At 35.0% G+C, this 19316-nt stretch overlaps 1 protein-coding gene across 1 annotated transcript in view; it reads left to right on the forward strand.

The window, feature by feature from the left end:
- The window catches only part of TMX4 (thioredoxin related transmembrane protein 4), a 131847-nt gene that overhangs the window by 73047 nt on the left and 39484 nt on the right, over nt 1–19316 (forward strand). Inside the window, exons 3-5 of the mRNA XM_056813909.1 lie at nt 4966–5011; nt 6371–6499; nt 10916–10961. Coding sequence (XP_056669887.1) covers nt 4966–5011; nt 6371–6499; nt 10916–10961 — 221 coding nt within the window. The remainder of the gene's footprint in view (nt 1–4965; nt 5012–6370; nt 6500–10915; nt 10962–19316) is intronic.

Below are 19316 nucleotides of genomic sequence, written 5' to 3' on the forward strand. Positions count from 1 at the left end.
ACTCAAATGGAATGAGAGATATCTTATGAAACTTATGAAACTTATGAAAGAAAAAGATGTATTAAGAACTAGAATTGGGCAAGGGGAAGCTAGTGACTTCATAAGACAAGAAATACTTAAAGCAAAATAAAGGAATGAAATAATAGAAACATCACAAAAACAACTAACTTGGAAAATAGATCAAGTAGAGATACCATAAGAATAGTTGTACTCTCAGAAAGTTAAAATAAAAAAGAAGAGTTTAGACACAGTACTTCAAGAAATCATTAAGGAAAACTGCCCAGAAATTTTAGAATCAGAGGATAAAATAGAAACTTAAAAAAAAATCTATCAATCACTATTTCAAAGAACCCCAAAGGTGAAAATGCCCAGACACATCAGTGCTAATTTCTGTAGCTCTTAAGATAAGAAAAAACATATATAAGAAATAGGGGGAAAAAAAACAATTTAAATACTCTGGAGCTACAGTCAGAATAATATCAGACTTAATAGCTGCAACATTAAAAAAATGTAGGACATTGAACACAGCATTTCATAGAGCCAAGGAATTGGGTTTACAATCAAGAATAGCATCTAGCAAAGATGAACAAAATTATGAAAGGTAAAAAAAATGAATATTTAATGTACTAAAGGAGGTTTAACTATTCCTGGGGACAAACCCAGAACTCAGCAGAAAACTTGATCTATAAGAAGCATACCAAGGTAATAAAAGGCTAATTATAAACAATTCAGAACGTCAAAGAGTTTGGTTCCTATATGGGAAAATGTCATCAATGGCTCTGGGAAATTGCATAATTGCCTGGGTATTTTGAAGGAATGTGTTTCAATGGAAGACTTGAGTTTGAGGTGAATGTAATGGAATGAGCCAAAGTAGTAGTGGAATAGACCAGGAGGAGATAGAATGGAGTGGCTATCTCTTAAGGAAGAAGAATGAGTGGAGGACCTGCCATGGTGGAGTGCCGGTAGTACTATAACTCTATTCTCATCAGACCTGGGATAAAGGAGAGAACAACATATACAAGTAAAGAAAGAAAGAGTAAAAATATTGTCAGCATTCAGAGAAACAGTAAGGAATGAGGATGTGAGTCCCCTTGGGGGACTGAGGGAATAAGAGAAAGAAGGGGAAGGAGATAAGAAAAGGGAGGGATACCTAGAAGGAAGCATATGTCAAGAAGTAGGGTAGTAAGGTGAGAGGGTAAGAGAGAGACTCTTAGGACAAGGTAAGGGAGGTATTTTTAGAATTGAACTCATCAAGAAGTTGAACATGGTTGTGGTGTTAAGGAAGGGATTTATGGAAAGGAACATAGCATAAGAAAAGGTAAGTAGAAAGGAATAAGGGAGAGACCTTTGAAAAGGTGGGCCTATTTGGAACTTGGAGAGCAAGGGAGGATTTTGGGGAATGATGTGAATTGGAGAAGTTTTGGTCAAATGAAAATGGACATCTGAGAAGAGAAATGATAGAAAGGAAAAGGGGGACAAACAGGAGGAACAGAGTAGATACACATACACAGTTACTAACCATGACATTGAATGTAAATAGGATGAATTCACCCATAAGAATGAATAGCAGAGAAGATAAAAAAACCAGGATCTGACAAGGTGTTGTTTATGATAAACACACTGAAAATGAGAGGCACAGACATAGAGTGAAGGTAAGGGACTGGAGCAGAATATGCTGTGCCTCAGCTGATCTAGAAAAAGCAGGGGGAGTAGTCTTGATCTCTGACAGAATTTAGGCTAAAATGAATATATAGTTTGAAGATGAATAGGGCAATTATATGTTGTTGGGGAATACTGTGGATACTAAAGCATTATCAATATTGAACCTGTATATACAAGAGTTATAGCATCCTGATTTTAAAAGAAAAAAACTAAATGAGCTACAGATGGAAATAAATAACAAAATAATAATAGTGGGAGGTTTTAATTTCCCCCCCTCAGAACTAGCTAAATCAAACAAACAAACAAACAAGAAGTTAAGGAGATAAATTAGATAAGTTAAATATGATTGATATCTGGAGACCTTTTACATACCTGCATGAGACTAGTATTAGATTTAAGCCTGAGTATACACATAATTCAGATATGGTTTCTGGTGAAACAATGGTTTAGAGAGCATAAGTATTCTGCAAAAGTCTTACTTAAACATTTATCATACTATAGAGGTAATCATGCATTCCTGAGGGATTATGGCATTGGAAATAAAGCTGAAAAGACTTGGCTTTTGAAGGAGCATGGACTTGGCAATATATTGTATCTATTGCCTGGGGGTAGAAAATGTGAGGGTTTTTATAAAAGGTTGGACTGGATTATTTAAGAATAGGGTCACTAGGAATTTAATTAATTCCAAAGAGATTTATTTTAACAATTTATTTATAAAATACAGAAAGACTAAAAATAAGAAAAATCAGAGAGCGAGGATATGGTAAGATATCTAGGCTACACACTAAGTATTTTGCTCTGACTCTGGATAAACCCTGGCAGGGCTAGTAAGTTCTTAGGCACAGGGGCCTCGGCCTTGAGCTGAGGACTTGGAGATGCAAGGAACCTCTCTCAAGAGGGTAGGTCTCTCCTGAGGCTAGTCCCTTCAGAAAATGCAGGAAAGGGAGTCAGCCTTTCACTCACCACATGTCAGTCCAAAGGGAAGCAGTCTGAAATCTCAAGCTTGAGCTCCTCCAAAGTGAAGTTGAAGACCAAAGAGCTCAGTCTCTCACAGGAAGTTTCTTGGCATTTTTAAAGACCATTTCTTTTCATCACTTCCTGTGACTTCCTTTATTTGACATGTTGCCCAGGGGGCAGTCAGTCGATTCTGATTCTTCACCCATTATTGCATACGTGGGTCACAGACCTCCCCCATTCAATTGTGTAAAATTTAAATTATATCTCTACTAATAAAAATATTATATTTTATGAGGTTTATTAAGGATTATTAGAAATCAAGGATACAAAACAAAAACCATGTGCCACTGGCTGATTAGCGCATTCAAAATCCCCATGCTTAGCTTACTACTAAACTTATTAAATTATTGCAATGGAAGAAAAGAGCCCGAGGGAGGCATTACTGCCAGTTAAATACCAATTGTGATCTTGCCAACGTGGGTACTCAGGTGAGATTTTAGGGAATTCTGGGAAATACTCAGGACTTCTGGGGATTGAAGTCTAGGGTTCAAAATCTCCATTTTTACAATTTTGAGTAGGGTATATACACTTTTGGTGATTGAATCTAAAAATGGGCAGGAGAGAGTTAATTTAATCTTTGCATGCCTAAGGACCAATCTAGTTAATTATGGCCCTGGTAATATATGTGAACAGAGAACTAGATGGTTTAAGTTGATCATATTAAATGATGATAGGAACATGGAGAAGCAGGCCTAATAGTACAGTGTTAGAGCAGCCATGAAGATGGAAGTATACATTAAGAGCTATAAAGCTGTTCATGCTCATTTACCTAGATATCTCATTACTAGGATTGGGCCCTAAGGATGTTCTTGAGAGGGTAAAAAGCTCTATATCTATGAAAATGTTCATGCATACTTCATAATGATAAAATAGCTGAAAATAACAGATGCAATATGAGGGGGAAATGGCTGAATAGATTGTGATATTTTAATATAATGGATTGCATTATGTTATTAGAAATGAAAAAATGTTGAAAATATAAAGAAATAAGGGAAATATATAAAGAGATGAAAAGATTAAAATAGTACATACTATGATTATATTAAAAAATAATAGCCACAACATCAAGAGCAAAAAGGGGACCTCAAAAGTTGGGGGGGGGGAAATGGCCTTGTTTATTTTCAGTAAAAAGTATAAGGAACATTGGGTTTTAGGACTTATATAATATACAACATTACCTGAATCAAAGGTTATTGTGATGATCAAATGAGATAAGAAAGTGCTTTGTAGACCATAAATATCAGCTATTAGCATTAGGATATTGAGTGTGTAGTAGCATTGACATAGCATCTGAGTAATCCTGGGATGACCAGTGTAAAGATAATTTTAGTGTTTTGACTTAAATCTAAATAATTGGTCATCAGGGATGATTCCCAAATAATAGAATACCCAAGTCAGCTGGGAATTATGGAGATTTTAATTAGTATAGAGAGAAGGAATTAAGGAAAAGAGAGAGAGAGAATTAATTTAAATTGCTCTGGCTCAGGCTAGCTCCTGAACTGACTTTTAACCTCCTTTTAAAGAGAATTTTCTCTTATGTTACCTCCCTTAAATTTTTACGTCTACCATTCACAGTAGACACTTTTTCTAGGACCACCCATTCTTTAGTTCTCACCACTCTTTAGTTCTCACCTTCTCTGGGTAGATTATACCTTTTGAGTACTTCACACTTCTTTGTTAAGCTTGCCTTTTGTGAGTTAGTTGACCTTTTTGTGATTAATTTAACCTTTATAGGTACTTAACACCCTTTTGTATTAGATCTAAATATAGACTTAGCTTAAAGTTCTAGCTTCACTATAAGGTATGAGTTAAGTACCTTCATTGTTCAATCAGGAGTTTACAACTTTATCTTCTCCTAAAGTATGTCTAAGTATGGGTGGAGTAATATAAATTTCCCAAGACATTCCTGATTCTATTAGACCAAGTATCTCCATTGTTACAATAAGGAAATAGCTAAATCAAAATCTTCTAAAGTACAGTCTGAGTAGTTTTTAAGATTCACACCAATGATTAGCAGTTGAAAATATGCCAAATCATGGATGTAAGAATTTTTAATAGTAGAGCTTGAATAGTAGAAAAAGAAAGTAGTAGATAAATGATCATATGTAGAATTGAATGACATGTCTTGATACTATAATATAGATATTAAAAGTATCATGATTTTATAGATACAATTTTGAAAAGATTTTTAATTCCTACTTTTTGTTTCTAAGACTGAAAGCTAAGCGATTCAGATATTGTCCTATTAAGTATGATTTTTAACATGGCTTCTTTTATTTTCCTTAGGTTTGAGTGGCCGATTCTTTGTCACCACACTTCCAACTATTTTCCAGTAAGTTTGGATATCAGGTGGAGAACAGAACTTTTCACTTCCCAGTATAAGCAGAAATCACTCTCTAAAAATGTCAACAACAAATCCTATTTCATCTACTGCAATCAGTAGATTTTATTAAGCTTTGTGCTATCCTGATCTGGATTTTATACAATTTATCTCTTTCTTCAATGCTTTATTCTTTATAGAGGTTAATTCAAGAATTTAGTTTTCTAGTTCCCTTTTTTTAAAAAATTCACTAACTTAAAGTATCATTTCTTGGGACTAGATATGATACCATTGGCCATTATACCTTCCAAAAATAATGATAAATATCCATTACGTTTTATGCAGTAAATCACAGGCCTATAGACTGTGGAAGGTCCTCTAATTTGTTTCCCTCCCATCTTGTTAAACATACTGGAAAGTCCAGAGACTTTAGTTTTCTCCAAACCCCTCTTCCTCAGGAAAAGAATTTTTAAGACTGTATTAGCTCATTCCAGTCATTGCTGAGGCAAATTCAGAGGTAACAGTATACCATTTCATTTTCTAATGACAGATGGGGCAGGATTTAATATGTGCTCTTCAAAAACACTTAGAAGTCAGTGTAGTTCACAAATTTTGTTTTTCATTTTTAGATAAATTATTTAGATGAAGACAAACTTCCTTTTGGCAATAACTCTCAAATATGGGCCAGTTGATAAAAAATATAATTCTAGAAATAATAAAGATTGAAGAAATGAGCACCATAAATCAACCTGATTAAATCTATCTATCTATCTATCTATCTATCTATCTAAATATCTATCTATCTGTCTGTCTGTCTATCTATCTATCAACACACATACATTTTTAAATAATTTGAAACAATTGAGAATATATTTAATTAAATAAAGTAATTATTGGTTAATAAAAAAATTTAGCATAGATTTTCCTTGTTTCAAATTCTAGGTGTTTTTATTTTTAGAGAACATGATTGTATGTACTTTTAAATGTACAATTTTCACTATGATAATTTTCCCTTTGAATATTTTTTCTTATTCTGTAGTTCACAAATAGGTCTACTAAATTATAAATTTCTTTAGGGTCAGGAATATATGTATATATAGACACAAAACATATACATATAGACATTATATATATGATACATACATATGTATAATACTCATATATAATGCATACATAATTAAAAATACATGTGTGAGTAGATTTAAAAATGTTTTAAATCTTTGAATCCCCAACCCAATCTCAATGCCTCATGTATATTCAGGAGAAAATAAACTTTTTATTTTCTAGAATTGAAATGAAAGCAAAATTTATTTTTGTTTCTGATATCCAGTATTTGCATTAATGGATGCTTATTTTCTGTCACTCTTACAGTGCAAAAGATGGAATATTTCGTCGATACCGTGGTCCAGGAATCTCCAAAGATCTTCAGGATTATATCTTCCAGAAGAAGTGGAAAGCAGTTGAGCCTGTGGCTGGCTGGAAATCTCCATCTTCTATAACGTAAACTATAGCTTGCTTTTACTGAAAGAGATGATTATAAATTCATATAAGAGATATATTAGGAACTAGACGAACAGCTCTCTAAACTACAAAGTTTAGAATTTCCTGTTTGTACAGCACAAGCAGAGCACAGACAACAAACAGTGCTCCATGCTGGCTCTGAATATACCGCAGCTACCTCTCATTCATATTTGGCCTCCCTGTGGAGACACTTTGAAGAGTAACAAATGTTTATGCATATTTTAGACAGTGAGTATGCGAATTTAATGTAGCTCAGCATTTATAAATCTTGCTGTATTCCTACAAAACATGCACTTATGTGCCATTTTCAGTTTTTTACCTTTGAATTAATTAATAGCATGGAATCAATTAAAACATGTAATGTAGCTTTCTTGTTCCATAATCTTTGAAGGAGTTAATAGGAGTTTAAGATATCAAGGTGTTAGTGTAAATAGAATGCCAGACTTGGAAGTAGAAGACTTGAATTCCAATTTTGTTTCAGACCTCTAATAGCTATGTGAATGTGGACAAATTACTTAACTTTTCTCAGTCTCAGTTTCCCTATATATAAGAAAGGAATAATTGTGAGATTCTATAGCTATATGCTATAGAATATAGAAAGTGTTTTGCAAACTAAATGCCATAAAAATATTCATTATTACCATTTTTATTATAGTATTGTTATCATTATCACACTTATAACCATTTCTTCTACTACTATTACTACTACTTTGTAAAAACCTTTACCTTCTGTCTTAGTATCAGTTCTAAGACTGGAGAGTAGCAGGGGGCTAAGGATTTGGGGTTAAGTGACTTGTCCAGGGTCACATAGCCAGGAAATATCAGACCAGATTTGAACCCATGCCCTCCTGACTCCTGACCTGACTCTCTATCCAGTGTGCTACTTAGCTGCCCCCTATTACTACCATATCAAGGCACTAGATGAAAAAAGTAAAACTGAAAGTATCTTTCAGGGCTGCTGGAAGTTCAAGCAATGATTAAAAATAGTTTCATGCCTCTACTATGACCTTGTAACAATCACTCCACTTGTTAAGGATGACACTACAGTATCTTTCCTGGTCCAAGTGCTAAAAAAAGAGCTATGTAGTTAATTTTAGCTATCTTCAGCAGAGTTTTTCTGCTGAAGTCCTCTGATTGCTCATCATGATGTGGAGGTGACCCTACTTTTTCAGGGACATTGTCATAAAACATAAGCTTTCACCTTATTGAACTGAAAAGACTTTAAAAATGGTCCCAGCCTGTCTTTTCTGTGTGGCTCAGCCTATAAAAGCCTCATCACCAAATTGGCTAGCAGGTGATGAAGCATTTTAATCATAACAGCTCTGCCTACTAAGTTCATAATTCATGGATTTAGTGCCAGAAAGGATCTGAAAGGCATTCTAGTTTTTCTCATGCATTTTGTAGATAAGGTAGTAAATGAGAATTTAGAATTCAAATTCGGATTCTTTGCTTCCTAATCTTCCACTATTGGATAGAAGGAATAATCAAGCCATTTAGAGTATTCAAATATATGGAATCAATTTTTGCTTTGACAGGATGCATCAATGCTGATTGTGTCCTATAATTAAAATAAGCTCTGAATAAATTACCCAGTAGCCACCCTTTGATATTTTGTGTATGTAATAAATTTTAATTTCTTTGAATAGAGCTAATCTGTATTAATCATAGTGTAAGAAAGAACCAGGTCTACATTTTTCTTTAGTATACTATAAACTTTCTTTTCTTTGCTTAGAGAATAGGATTTTGTAACTTTTATCACACTAATGATTTACAATAGAAATAATGCCATTTTACACATTTAGCAATTTCATTTGCAAAACACTTAAGCATTAGTTGTCTTATTTGTTCTTGAATATATCTGCTAAGTATTTTGCCCCAAGTTAGAAGAGATCATGTTAGCACCAATGGGGATTTTATATACGGGAATAGTCAAGCAGAGACAACAGAAGCGGCTCAATCAGTATTACATAATTAGCCTATTTATACCTAGTTTTCTGTGGACAAGTGAAGAGAAAGCAAAACCCCATTTCAAAACTGAAACTCGTGTTTATTAAATTTTTTGCCCTGATTTGTGATTTCAGTGGTTTGGTCACTCTCTCCGCTAATCCATGTTGGCAATTCATCTTTAATGTATGTTTGTTAGAGAGTTAACTGAGGAATTCAAAAGTTAAATGACTTACCCATAGTCATTTAACGAGACTAGTTAGACTAGAATAGATGAGTGACAAGACTCAAAAACCAAATCTTCCTTCCTTCCAGGATATCTTTTTAATCTACTCCAAGCTTCCTTTCAGATACTCATTTAATAGACTTTTTATTTTATGGTGAGAATTACAAATGTGTGACATGTTTTGACTGATGGGCTAATTCAATTCTTTAAATATGATAATACTTTATAACAGTCCTTTGATGTTCAAGCTAACTAGGGTTTTATTTTCAACTTTATAGGATAGTCTTGCTTAAAGCGTCCTTGCCTGGCAGGTGCCATACGAATGCTTATTCCACCCCAGTTCTCTGCTAAATTATAACATTATTTTTAGAAAAAATCAATAATTAAACAGTTTTAGTTGGGAATTGGTATGAAAATCTAAATGAGTTTATGTATTCAGTTTGAATAAAAAAACATTTTTCCCCTTTTCCCTCTCTTATTTACCTTTTCATGTTTCTCTTGGTCTTTGAGTATGTATTCAGGACAAAATTGGGAAGCTGGAACTCAGGCCTCTCTTCCCTAGAGGAGGAGCCCACCTGTGGGGTGCTGTGCCAAGCATCGACCCCTGTAGTGCCTAAGAGGAAGATTCCCTGAGAGACACTATGAAAAACATGAGCTATATGAGACCCAAAGTCTCTTTTTCCTCAAAAGGAAGAATACTATAGACAATGCCTTTAAAATCAAGATAATCTTTATTAAGCAAGAGCCTACATGTGCATGTGGAACAATGCTGAAAAGCTCAAATTTTGAGATAGCAAGCTGCGGAATAAGTATTTTTTCTAAGAAAGAGGTGGGAATGGCTAGAAGGGGCACATCCAGGGAGGGATCTGGGCATGGTATGGGTGGGGGATTCTACCCATCCCAGGTTTCCATCGTTACTTGCGCTAGGTTTATTCGTGGCCCTTCTTCAAGGTTGCTAGCTATTTCAAGCTGTACCTTGTTCTTAGTCACTGGAGTCCATGTCCCACCGCTTTATCTACATGGGGAGGGGGCTGTGCAGTGATGAATTGCCAGATGCATTTCCCCCTGGAGCAGGGAAGTTTCCTGGAGCAAAGCCCAAAGCTCTTGGGTACACCTAGATAAGCGAGTGGGAAGTAACTAAGCCTCTAGGTTTCAGCAGTACAGTGACCCACTGAGACTCAAGACAAGGTGTCTTATACTTGAGGCCATGTGACAGCAGTTAAACCGGAGGTTCTCAGATAGCTCATGAGGCCCAAGATCAACAGAGAAAGATCCTCAGCTCAGCAGAATGTGAGACCCAAAATTAACTCAGTAGCCCATCCCAGGTTTCCATGGTTACTTCAGCTAGGTTTATTCATGGTCATCTTCCCATTCTTAGCTTTTTTTTTTTTTAAACCCTTATTGGCTCCAAGACAGAAGAGTGGTAAGGGCTAGTCAATAGGAGTCAAGTGACTTGCCCAGGGTCACACAGCTGGGAAGTGTCTGAGGCCAGATTTGGACCTAGGACCTTCTGTCTCTAGGCCTGGCTCTCAATCCACTAAGCTATTCCTTAGTAATTGGAGTCAGTCTCCCACAGCTCCATCATCTACATAGCTGGGTAAGTCAAGCAAATTAAGATAATTAGCATATTCATTTTCACCCTTCTCAAGTTGAGCATAAAGTTGGCAGTGACGTAGCATAGTGGATAGGGCTCTAGACTCTAGGTTGGGAAGGCTTGAATACAAGTACTGCCTTGGACACTTACTAACCATGTGACTAAGCAAGTCAGTTTACTTCTCTTAGCCTCACAGTTTTTTAGTAATAAAATAGGGATAATAATAGCATTTACTTCACAGGTTGTTTTAAATCTCAGTTGAGATAACATTAGTTTTTATTGTTATCGTCACAGCTTTCACTCAGGCTATTTCCTTCCTACCTCTCCTAATGTGAAAAAAGGTAAATGGTGAGATGGTAGGAGCTTGGTTTTTCACATGATATGTAAAACATCACAAGATCCTTTCCCTGTGTAAGTTGGAGATAGCCATGCATTAAGATCCAGCCAATAACTTCTTTTGGACTCTGCTGCTATTAAAGAACAAACAAATACATTTTTTAGAGAATAGCCAGAGGAAGAAATGCATATTAGAATTAGTTTTTTACTGATTATATATTCTATATTGATTTTTGTGTCTTTTTATCATGTTTCATGTAACTACTAATTTCTTTTCCTTAATTTTAATTTGTAGAATGTCTGGAATGGCTGGACTTTTTAGCTTATCAGGCTGGATACGGGTGAGTAGACTTTAATACTCCCATTGTAAGAGTGCTTACTTAACATTTATTTCAAAGAAATGAATGAAAAGCCATGTTGCTAAGAGTATGAAAATAAACATTTGACAAATGTGTAAATGATTTAAGTTTTCCTCTTATCACAATTGATTCCATGCCCTTGGGAGGAATTTATACATCCTTGTAGAGTTAAGGCAAAAATTGAGCAGGGCCAGTAGGTAGTTTGTCAAAGTCACTTTTTTGCAAGGTAAGTGATAAGCTACTGATAAAAGTAAAGGGTTTTATGTTGTTTTAATTCTGTTTTATTTTTCTTCATTTCTAATCCTCCTGCTGATCAGAGTATCAGAGCCTGGAAGCTATTCAAAATGAAATTCACTGAGTTGTTTTAGAAGTGGTTATCCAGGTTTGGCTATTGATTTGCTGTGTAATCTCCACAAAGTGACTTACTCCTCAGTGTCTCAGTTTCTTCATTATCAAATTAGAGAGATCAAATCTAAATGATTTGGCAGTACTGCTGTGAAGTCGGATAAATCTCTGAAAAACACTTTTTAATATTTTCTGAAGGAAGGAAGGTATTTTTATAATAAGAGTCTAAGCAGGTATTAGATTGTTTGATTTTATTTTTAATGCACCATTTTAAGTATTAGCTTATTGTTTATTCTAAATCTTATTCTTCATCCTGTTTCACACCTTTGCCAGAAATCCATGCAAAATGTTTATATGAGATTTCTTATCTGTATCAATGGGGACAATGTTTCTACAAAGATTTTTCTGTCTAAACTCTCAGCTTCTCTATGGGATGATAGGAATGACAATTTAGTCAAATTAGTTTTAGGCCTTAATTCTTTTCAAATACAGCTCCTCTTTTCTATGCATTTTTTTTCCTGCACATATACACATGTATAATCAAGGAAATGTAGCATACAATACTCATTGCAAGACTTGCTATCTAATATGATGAAATCAGACTTGTTATTTCTAATATCCTCTGTGGATCAAGGATTATACTGTTTTTCCAGGGCTCATCCATAGGCTATTTTGGGACAATTTATAATGCTATTCCAAGTCTCTGTCTTTTGATTTTTAAATCAAAGTTTTGATTTAAAAATATATTTGAGTTTATGAATATAATTTATGGATTCTCCTTCCTCCTTGACAAGTTATTCTTCATCCCCCTTTTTTCATATTCTTTTCTTGCTTCTCATTCATTGCCAATAATTTTCTCTATTCAGCTTGTGAATGATTGACAAAGTAGGGTTGTTAGGGTTTTTTAAGGCACCTTTTGGGTCCCATTTGATTACTTTTGTTTCTTTATGCTCTTGGATGGGAGATTGAGATTCCCTGGAAAAATCTCAAACATTAAAAAGAAATGCCATTCTAAGAAAAGGTAGCAAGGTATAGTATATTCCCAGGAAACTTGCCCTTTTCCCTTTTTAAAACTACCTCTCCCTTCCCCAAGGGACTCCATTGGTTCTTTTGCTTCAGCTCTACTTAGGATAGGCCTCAAATGCAGGACCATCCAGGATCTAGGCCAGAGCCACTTGTTTTCTCTCAAGTATACAGACCTTCAAGGGGAGCCCCCAGGCTTGTGAGAGCATATCAGCCTGACTTTAGAATGGGAAGCTCTCACTCTGAGGAAGGCAGATCTCTGCCCCAGAGAGGCCAGAGCATATCAGGGATCTCTAGAGCCCTGAAGGTTCTTTCTTTTAGAGAATCTGCCTGCTTGAAGATGTAGAACTTGGAAGGTGAGACATCTCTGACCCAGTAACACCTACATGGCAGAGTAGATGGAGTGTTGGACCTAGAGTCAAGAATCCTCGACTAGATGCTGCTAGTTGTGTGACCTTGGGAAAGTCACTAGCCTCTAAGCCTCAGTTTCCCCACATAAAAAATTGGAGTAATAATAACCACCACCTCATAAGATTGTTGTGAGGATCAAGTAAGAGAATCTGTTTAAAGTGCTTTTCAAACCTTAACGTACTATATAAATATTATTATGGTGGTGGTTATTATCATTATCTGGATAGGGAGTTACTTCAGGCTATGTTTGCCCCATTGCTCTGACTGTGCTCAGCTCTAGGCTGCCTGGCTTTGCCTCTCACCCTGTCTGTTAGAGTCATTCATCTTCACCTTGAACTTTCTTCTATGTCTGCTTAGCCAGCCTCTTGCTATGGTCCTCTACTGTACTGATTTTGAACTTCTCCACTTTCCCTCTTGCCCAGCACTCTGCCTCTTTAAAGATAATCTTAATTTAAAAAGACTATAGCAATACACAGAAATTTTGGATTTGAAGAATTCTAGTTTATACTGGTGTTATGGGACACTTGGATTTTTCCTCATGGACATAGGAAATGGTTGGGGATTGCTTTATTGCCAATGCTGGGGCATCTGTCATAACATCAGTGATACAAGGATATTTTGCTATTAGGAAAACAACAATTGACACAGAAAAAAGGCTTTGAAAACATATAGCATTCATTTATGCTAAAAATCTTCCATTGAATAGGTATAGAAGATCCATTTTAATATAATTTTATAAAACCATAAGTTTAAAATAAAAAACTAACAGCATTTGTAATAAGGAAGCACTAGAAGCTAGCCTACTAAATACAAGGGTAAAGCAAAGATAACAATACTTGATATTATTCATGAAATATTAGTAATAGCAAAAAGCCAAAAAATAAATTAAGGGCATAAACAAACATTGTCAAAGCAATAAAATCACATGTATGGATACATATGTATGCATATATACATATATATATATATAATATTTGCCAATGAAATGATGATTTATTTAGAAAATCCAAAAAAATTAAATTAGCAAAAAGAATGTACAAATTGATTGAGCAAAGGTATAAAATAAATTCAAGAATATCAGCAGTATTTTTATATACTGATAACAAAATACAAGAAGAAATATTAGAAAAAGAAATGCCATTAAGATAATTGAAGTAGGAAAAGTACCTAGGAGTTAATTTACCAAGATACCCTGAAGACATAAATATGATGATTAGAATTAGAGCCATGTAAAAACTGGAGGGATAGCCATTAATGTAGGTTGAACCAAGCCAGGATGCTTAAAATAATATTACTAAGTTAATTTACTCATTTAAGTTAATTAAATACTAATTTAAACTGCCAAAGTGATACTTTGTAGAGTTAGATACATTAATAACCAAATTTATTTGGATAAACACAAAGGATTAGAATCTCAAAGGAAGTAATAAAAACTAGTTGAAATAATGGAATTGCAGGGGGAGAGAAAGCCGAGAAGAAAATCATATCTAGACTTAAAATTATATATTTAAATTGTAATCATAAAAAGTAAAAAAGCATAAATAGAACAATCAGAAATAACTAACATATCTTGGACCTCCCCAAAAATGAGGGAATAAGTAAGCACTCGGGGCATAATATGAATCAGGTATGAGATAGATGTTTTATTCCTATAATAAAAGAAAAGCCAAAATTAAAAGACTCACAAAGTTTCATTAACAAAACAAGATTCAATAACTTTGACACATAGCTACTATTAATGTTTGTTGGAAAGCTAGTACTTATCCCCAACAAAACTTAAAGTTTTTGCAAGGCCACTAATTAGGCACTTAATTTTCACCTTGGCTCTGTACTGTCCAAATAACTCTTGTCGTTTGTATTATTGCTAATTGGTCAGACTTGGGCCAATTCTTTTGTCTTCCTCTCCAATGCCAAAATTTTGTTTAGTTTTTTCTCTTGTCTCTTAGAAAAAGAAACACAAAGTAGAAAAAGCCGGTAGGATCCAAGGCTAAAGCTCTCCTTGTTGAGCCCATGGCTTCTCATGGGGTTAGTGATAAAGTGAGGAAAAGCAACTGACCATCCTTTCCTATCCTCTCTCTCTGTGGGAAAGTTCAAACAAAGAATTCACCACTTGCTGCATAGGGGAGAGCCGCAGCCAAGTGACTTGGAGTTATTTTTTCTATTAACTAACAAAGTCCCCTTCTGTACCTATGGCAGTATCTGTGAGCAAGGAGACAAGCAAATAAACTTCTCCCTAGTTAACCCATATACTGAAAAATCCTTTCAGCTCTTGGTTACCACGTGGCTGGAAGCAGGCCGAAAAGCATGCACATGGTCACTGGTCCCAGGAAAGATGACTCCTTCGCTGTGCTTCATTGGGGGGTGGGGGTGGAGGAGGAGATCATGGGAAAATAGATACACCACTGTTGGTGAAGCTGTGAATGTGTCCAACTATTCTGGAAAGGAAATTTGGAATACGTTTTCGTTAAAAAGTGACCAGAATTGTCCATTTTCTCATATACAGTGGTCCCTCACCTATTGGGGGAGTTACATTCCGCCATGATAGGTGAAAATCCACAAAGTGTCAGCATTGTATTTATTTTATTATTCATATATATTTTAAGGCTTTATAAACCCTTCCCACTCTCCTATTTTCCACACTTATTAATCTATAGTCACGGAGTCACCCAGTGCCCCGGATACAGAGCACAGTGCTGTGGTTGGTTACCTGTAATTCCATCAGTCAGTACTGTGCCAGGATAAGTGTAACTCCACAATACAGAATTAGATTTTTTTTTCAACCCTTGATAAAGTGAAACCCTGATAAGTGAACCACAATGCAGTTAGAGATGACTGTATACCATAGTATTTTTTGTAGTAACTAAAAAAATTGAAAATAAGTAGATGCCCAATGTTTGAGGAGTGAATAAACAAATTATAGTATGTTAATATAATGGAACTTATTACACTATAAAAAAATAATGAAAATGAAGAATAAAGCGACATGTGGGGGGAGGGGGGCAGCTGGGTGGCTCATTGGATTGAGAGCCAGGCCTAGAGACGGGAGGTCCTAGGTTCAAATCTGGCTCAGACATTTCCTTGATGTGTGACCCTGGACAAGTCACTTGACCCCCATTGCCTAGCCCTTACCGGTCTTCTCTGCCTTGGACCCAATAGACAGTATTGATTCTAAGGTGGAAGGTAACAGTTTTTAAAAAGAGAGAGAGAGAGATAGACAGACAGACAGACATGTAGGAAGGCTTTTTTGAACTGAGACAAAAGGAAGTAAACAGAACTAGTAAATCAGTTTATTGCAGTGACTACTATAGTATACAATGAAAATCATTCAAACAAGCAAACATTGATCAGGATCCTACTCTATGGAAAAAAACCATAATATGAAATGTAAGGCTGTGAAAAAAATGAGACAGGAAATAAAGTGCGTATGGATTATAAAGGTTATATATGTTCATGACAGCTTTTCCACTACAAAAAGTTCAATATCAGTTCTATTCCATTATAATATAATAAAATAACCCCCTTTTAAGACTGTAGTTACTCTTTATATATTAAATTATGATTTTATGATTTAGTTTATGGAGGCCTTGAGATAAATACAGTATACCATATTTATACACAAGTATTATCATGTTGCCTTTCTTTATAAGGAATATATGATATGCATAAATTTTTGTCTTCCCAATTTTTTAAAACTCTTACCTTCTGTCTTAGAATCAATATTTTTACAGACAAAAGAGTGGTTGCCATAAACTGTAAAGATAAATTTTAGTGTCTTGATTTAAATAAAAAACAAGTGGTCGCCATGGGAAAAATTCCCAAATATGAAATACCCAAGTCAGCTGGGTTTATGGAGATTTTAATTAATACAAATGAAGGAATTAAAGAAAGGGAGAGAGACAGAGTAAGAGGAAATAATAGGAAGGCTAGGGCCTAGGCCTAGGCCTTTCTTTTAAGAGAGAAAACTAAGTCAGTCTTTAATCACTCACCACAAGATCTTTCCAAGAAAAACTCTAGTGTTCAGAGAGACCCTCCAGTTCAGCTCCTGAGCTCCACCAAGTTCAGCCACCGAGAGACCTCCAATTCAGCTTCCTAAGCTGAACTAAGTCCAGAGGCTTCTGACCTCCATTTAAAGACAATTTTCTCCTATGTCACCTCCCCTAAATTTTCACATCTACCAATCACAGTAGACGTTTTCCAAAGGACTGATCATTCTTAATTCACATCTTGTTATCACCTTCTCTGGGTAGACTAAAACTTCTGAGTATTTCACATCTCTTTGCTAAGCTTGACATTTTAGTGATTAATTTAACCTTTATAGGTACTTAGCACCCTTTTGTATTAGATCTAAAAACAGACCTAGCTTAAGGGCTTTTGCCTTACTATAAGTATGAGTTAAGTACTTTTTCATTGTTCACTAAGGAGTTTTACAACTTTATCTTCCCCTAAAGTATGCCTAAGTATGGGTGGAGTAATTTTAAAGTTCCCAATACATTCCTGATCAAGTACCTCCATTGTTTAAATGGGAATAGCCTTAACCAAATGTTTTAAGGTAGAGTTTGAGCAGTTTTAAGATTCACAACATTTTGTATTGGTTCTAAGGCAGAAGAGTGGTCAGGGCTAGGCAATGGGACTTAAGTGACTTGCCCAGGGTCACTCAGCTAGAAAGTGTCTGAGGCCAGATTTGAGCCTAGGACCTCCTGTCTCTAGACCTGGCTTTCAATCCACTGAGTTGCTCCCCCAAAAGCTTTTGTCAAAGGAATTTTGGCTATTTTGTATTCATTTTTTAAATATCTACAATGGAATGATTTATAGGTTTTGTTAAATATGGCTTCTTGATTTTCCTAAATAATACCTTAATTGCACAAGTGAATTATAACTATTGGTTATCTTGTTAATCTAAAACAACCTGAAGAAAAGGAAATTAGAAGTGAAATTTTCACTGAAATCTTTAAGTAGCTAGTGGGTAGCTTTGAAACAACTGTACTCTCAGCAATGCAAGGATCCAGGACCACTCCAAAGGACCCATAATAAGAAAGACTATCCACTGCTAGAGAAGGAAGTGATGAAGTTTTAATGCAGTTGAAGTAAGCCATCTTTCACTTATTTCCTCTGTAAATTTTCATCTAGTAAAAATAATGCCTTCTTTCACATCATATGAACATGGAAATATATATTGTATAATAACACATGTATGACCTATAGCATATTACATGCTATCTTGAGGAATGGAGAGGAGGAGACATGGATCAAAAGATACCAGAAAACAATTATAGAAAATTGTGCCAAAAAGTAATCTAGAAAAATAATAATAAAAAACTAATTAAAGAAAGAAAGCAAAGTTATTGCCAAAAGGTAGGATAAACTGACAATAACAGTTGACCTCAAAGATAAACATGTTAGTACAGGTTGCCATCTTGTGGCTTTTTAGAGTAGTACTTTGCTATTAAAAGCTACAAATAATCTTGAAATTACCTAATTTAGTCTTTTGCTAAATAACAAAATGAGTGAGACACAGTGCTTCTCTTAAGAAAAACATTTAATTTTATTGGAATTTTTAAATCAAGAAAACCTAGAGGGTCTTCTTAGACTTTGAGCTCCTTGAAAACGGACTTCTTTTTGCCTTTCTTTGTATCCCCAGCACTCAGCATAGTGCCTGGCACATATTAGGAACTTAATAAATGCTAATTGATAATAATAAATACTAATGTTCTAATTGTGGAATTAAATGTGTTATTTCTGTGTGTACTTTAAAACAAAAATAATAAGCACTCAGAAATCTAGCATTTTATTAATAATTCTGACACCATTGTAAAACTTTAAGCAAATGAAAAGATGGGATCAAGCCGCATGAAGAGGGTTTGTCATTGGTGATAGGAAGGGCCTCCAAATTATCAGAGATTGGAGTAAAAGAGGGAAAGATGGGGAGTGAATTAAAGGGTTTTGAGATGAAGAGAGAGAGAATATGGAGCTGTTGGCCAATGACCTGCCCTTATTTTCCTAATTAAGTTAGAGGCTCAGTTCTTCTGAGGGTATGAAAAGGAATACTTTGAAGAGAGAAGATATTTCAAACATCCTTTGGAGAATGGATTAGGGAGGAATTGGTTGAAAAAAGGTTAATAGTATTTCTCTGGTTAATTTATTGTTCCTTCTTGAGCCAGTATTTAGAAATGCTTAGATGAAAATGTGTATTTAAAAAGTAAAAAACGAGAAGCATTTTAATGATTTATATTTTTAGAAAATTAACACTGAAAATGTGTCATTATTGCACTGACTGTAGGAGCCTGTTTTTCTCAGTTTTGAATTCTTATAAAAATACATATATTTCATATGGATTGCAGAATCAAAGAGTGTTTATGGCTCCCAATGCTGTGCCCAATGCCTTAGATAAATAATGAACAAAAATATTTATCAAATATAGACAGAGAATTAGTTTACAAAGAAAGTGATAAACCTATAACCATAGTTAAGGAATCACAACTCTTGACAGTTAGCACCTCTCAGCACCTCTTACTTAGACTCATGTGTCTAGAACTGTAAGGGACCTCAAAGGCCATATTG

This window comes from Monodelphis domestica, chromosome 1 (genome assembly GCF_027887165.1).
Source record: "Monodelphis domestica isolate mMonDom1 chromosome 1, mMonDom1.pri, whole genome shotgun sequence".
NCBI classification, from domain to species: domain Eukaryota; kingdom Metazoa; phylum Chordata; class Mammalia; order Didelphimorphia; family Didelphidae; genus Monodelphis; species Monodelphis domestica.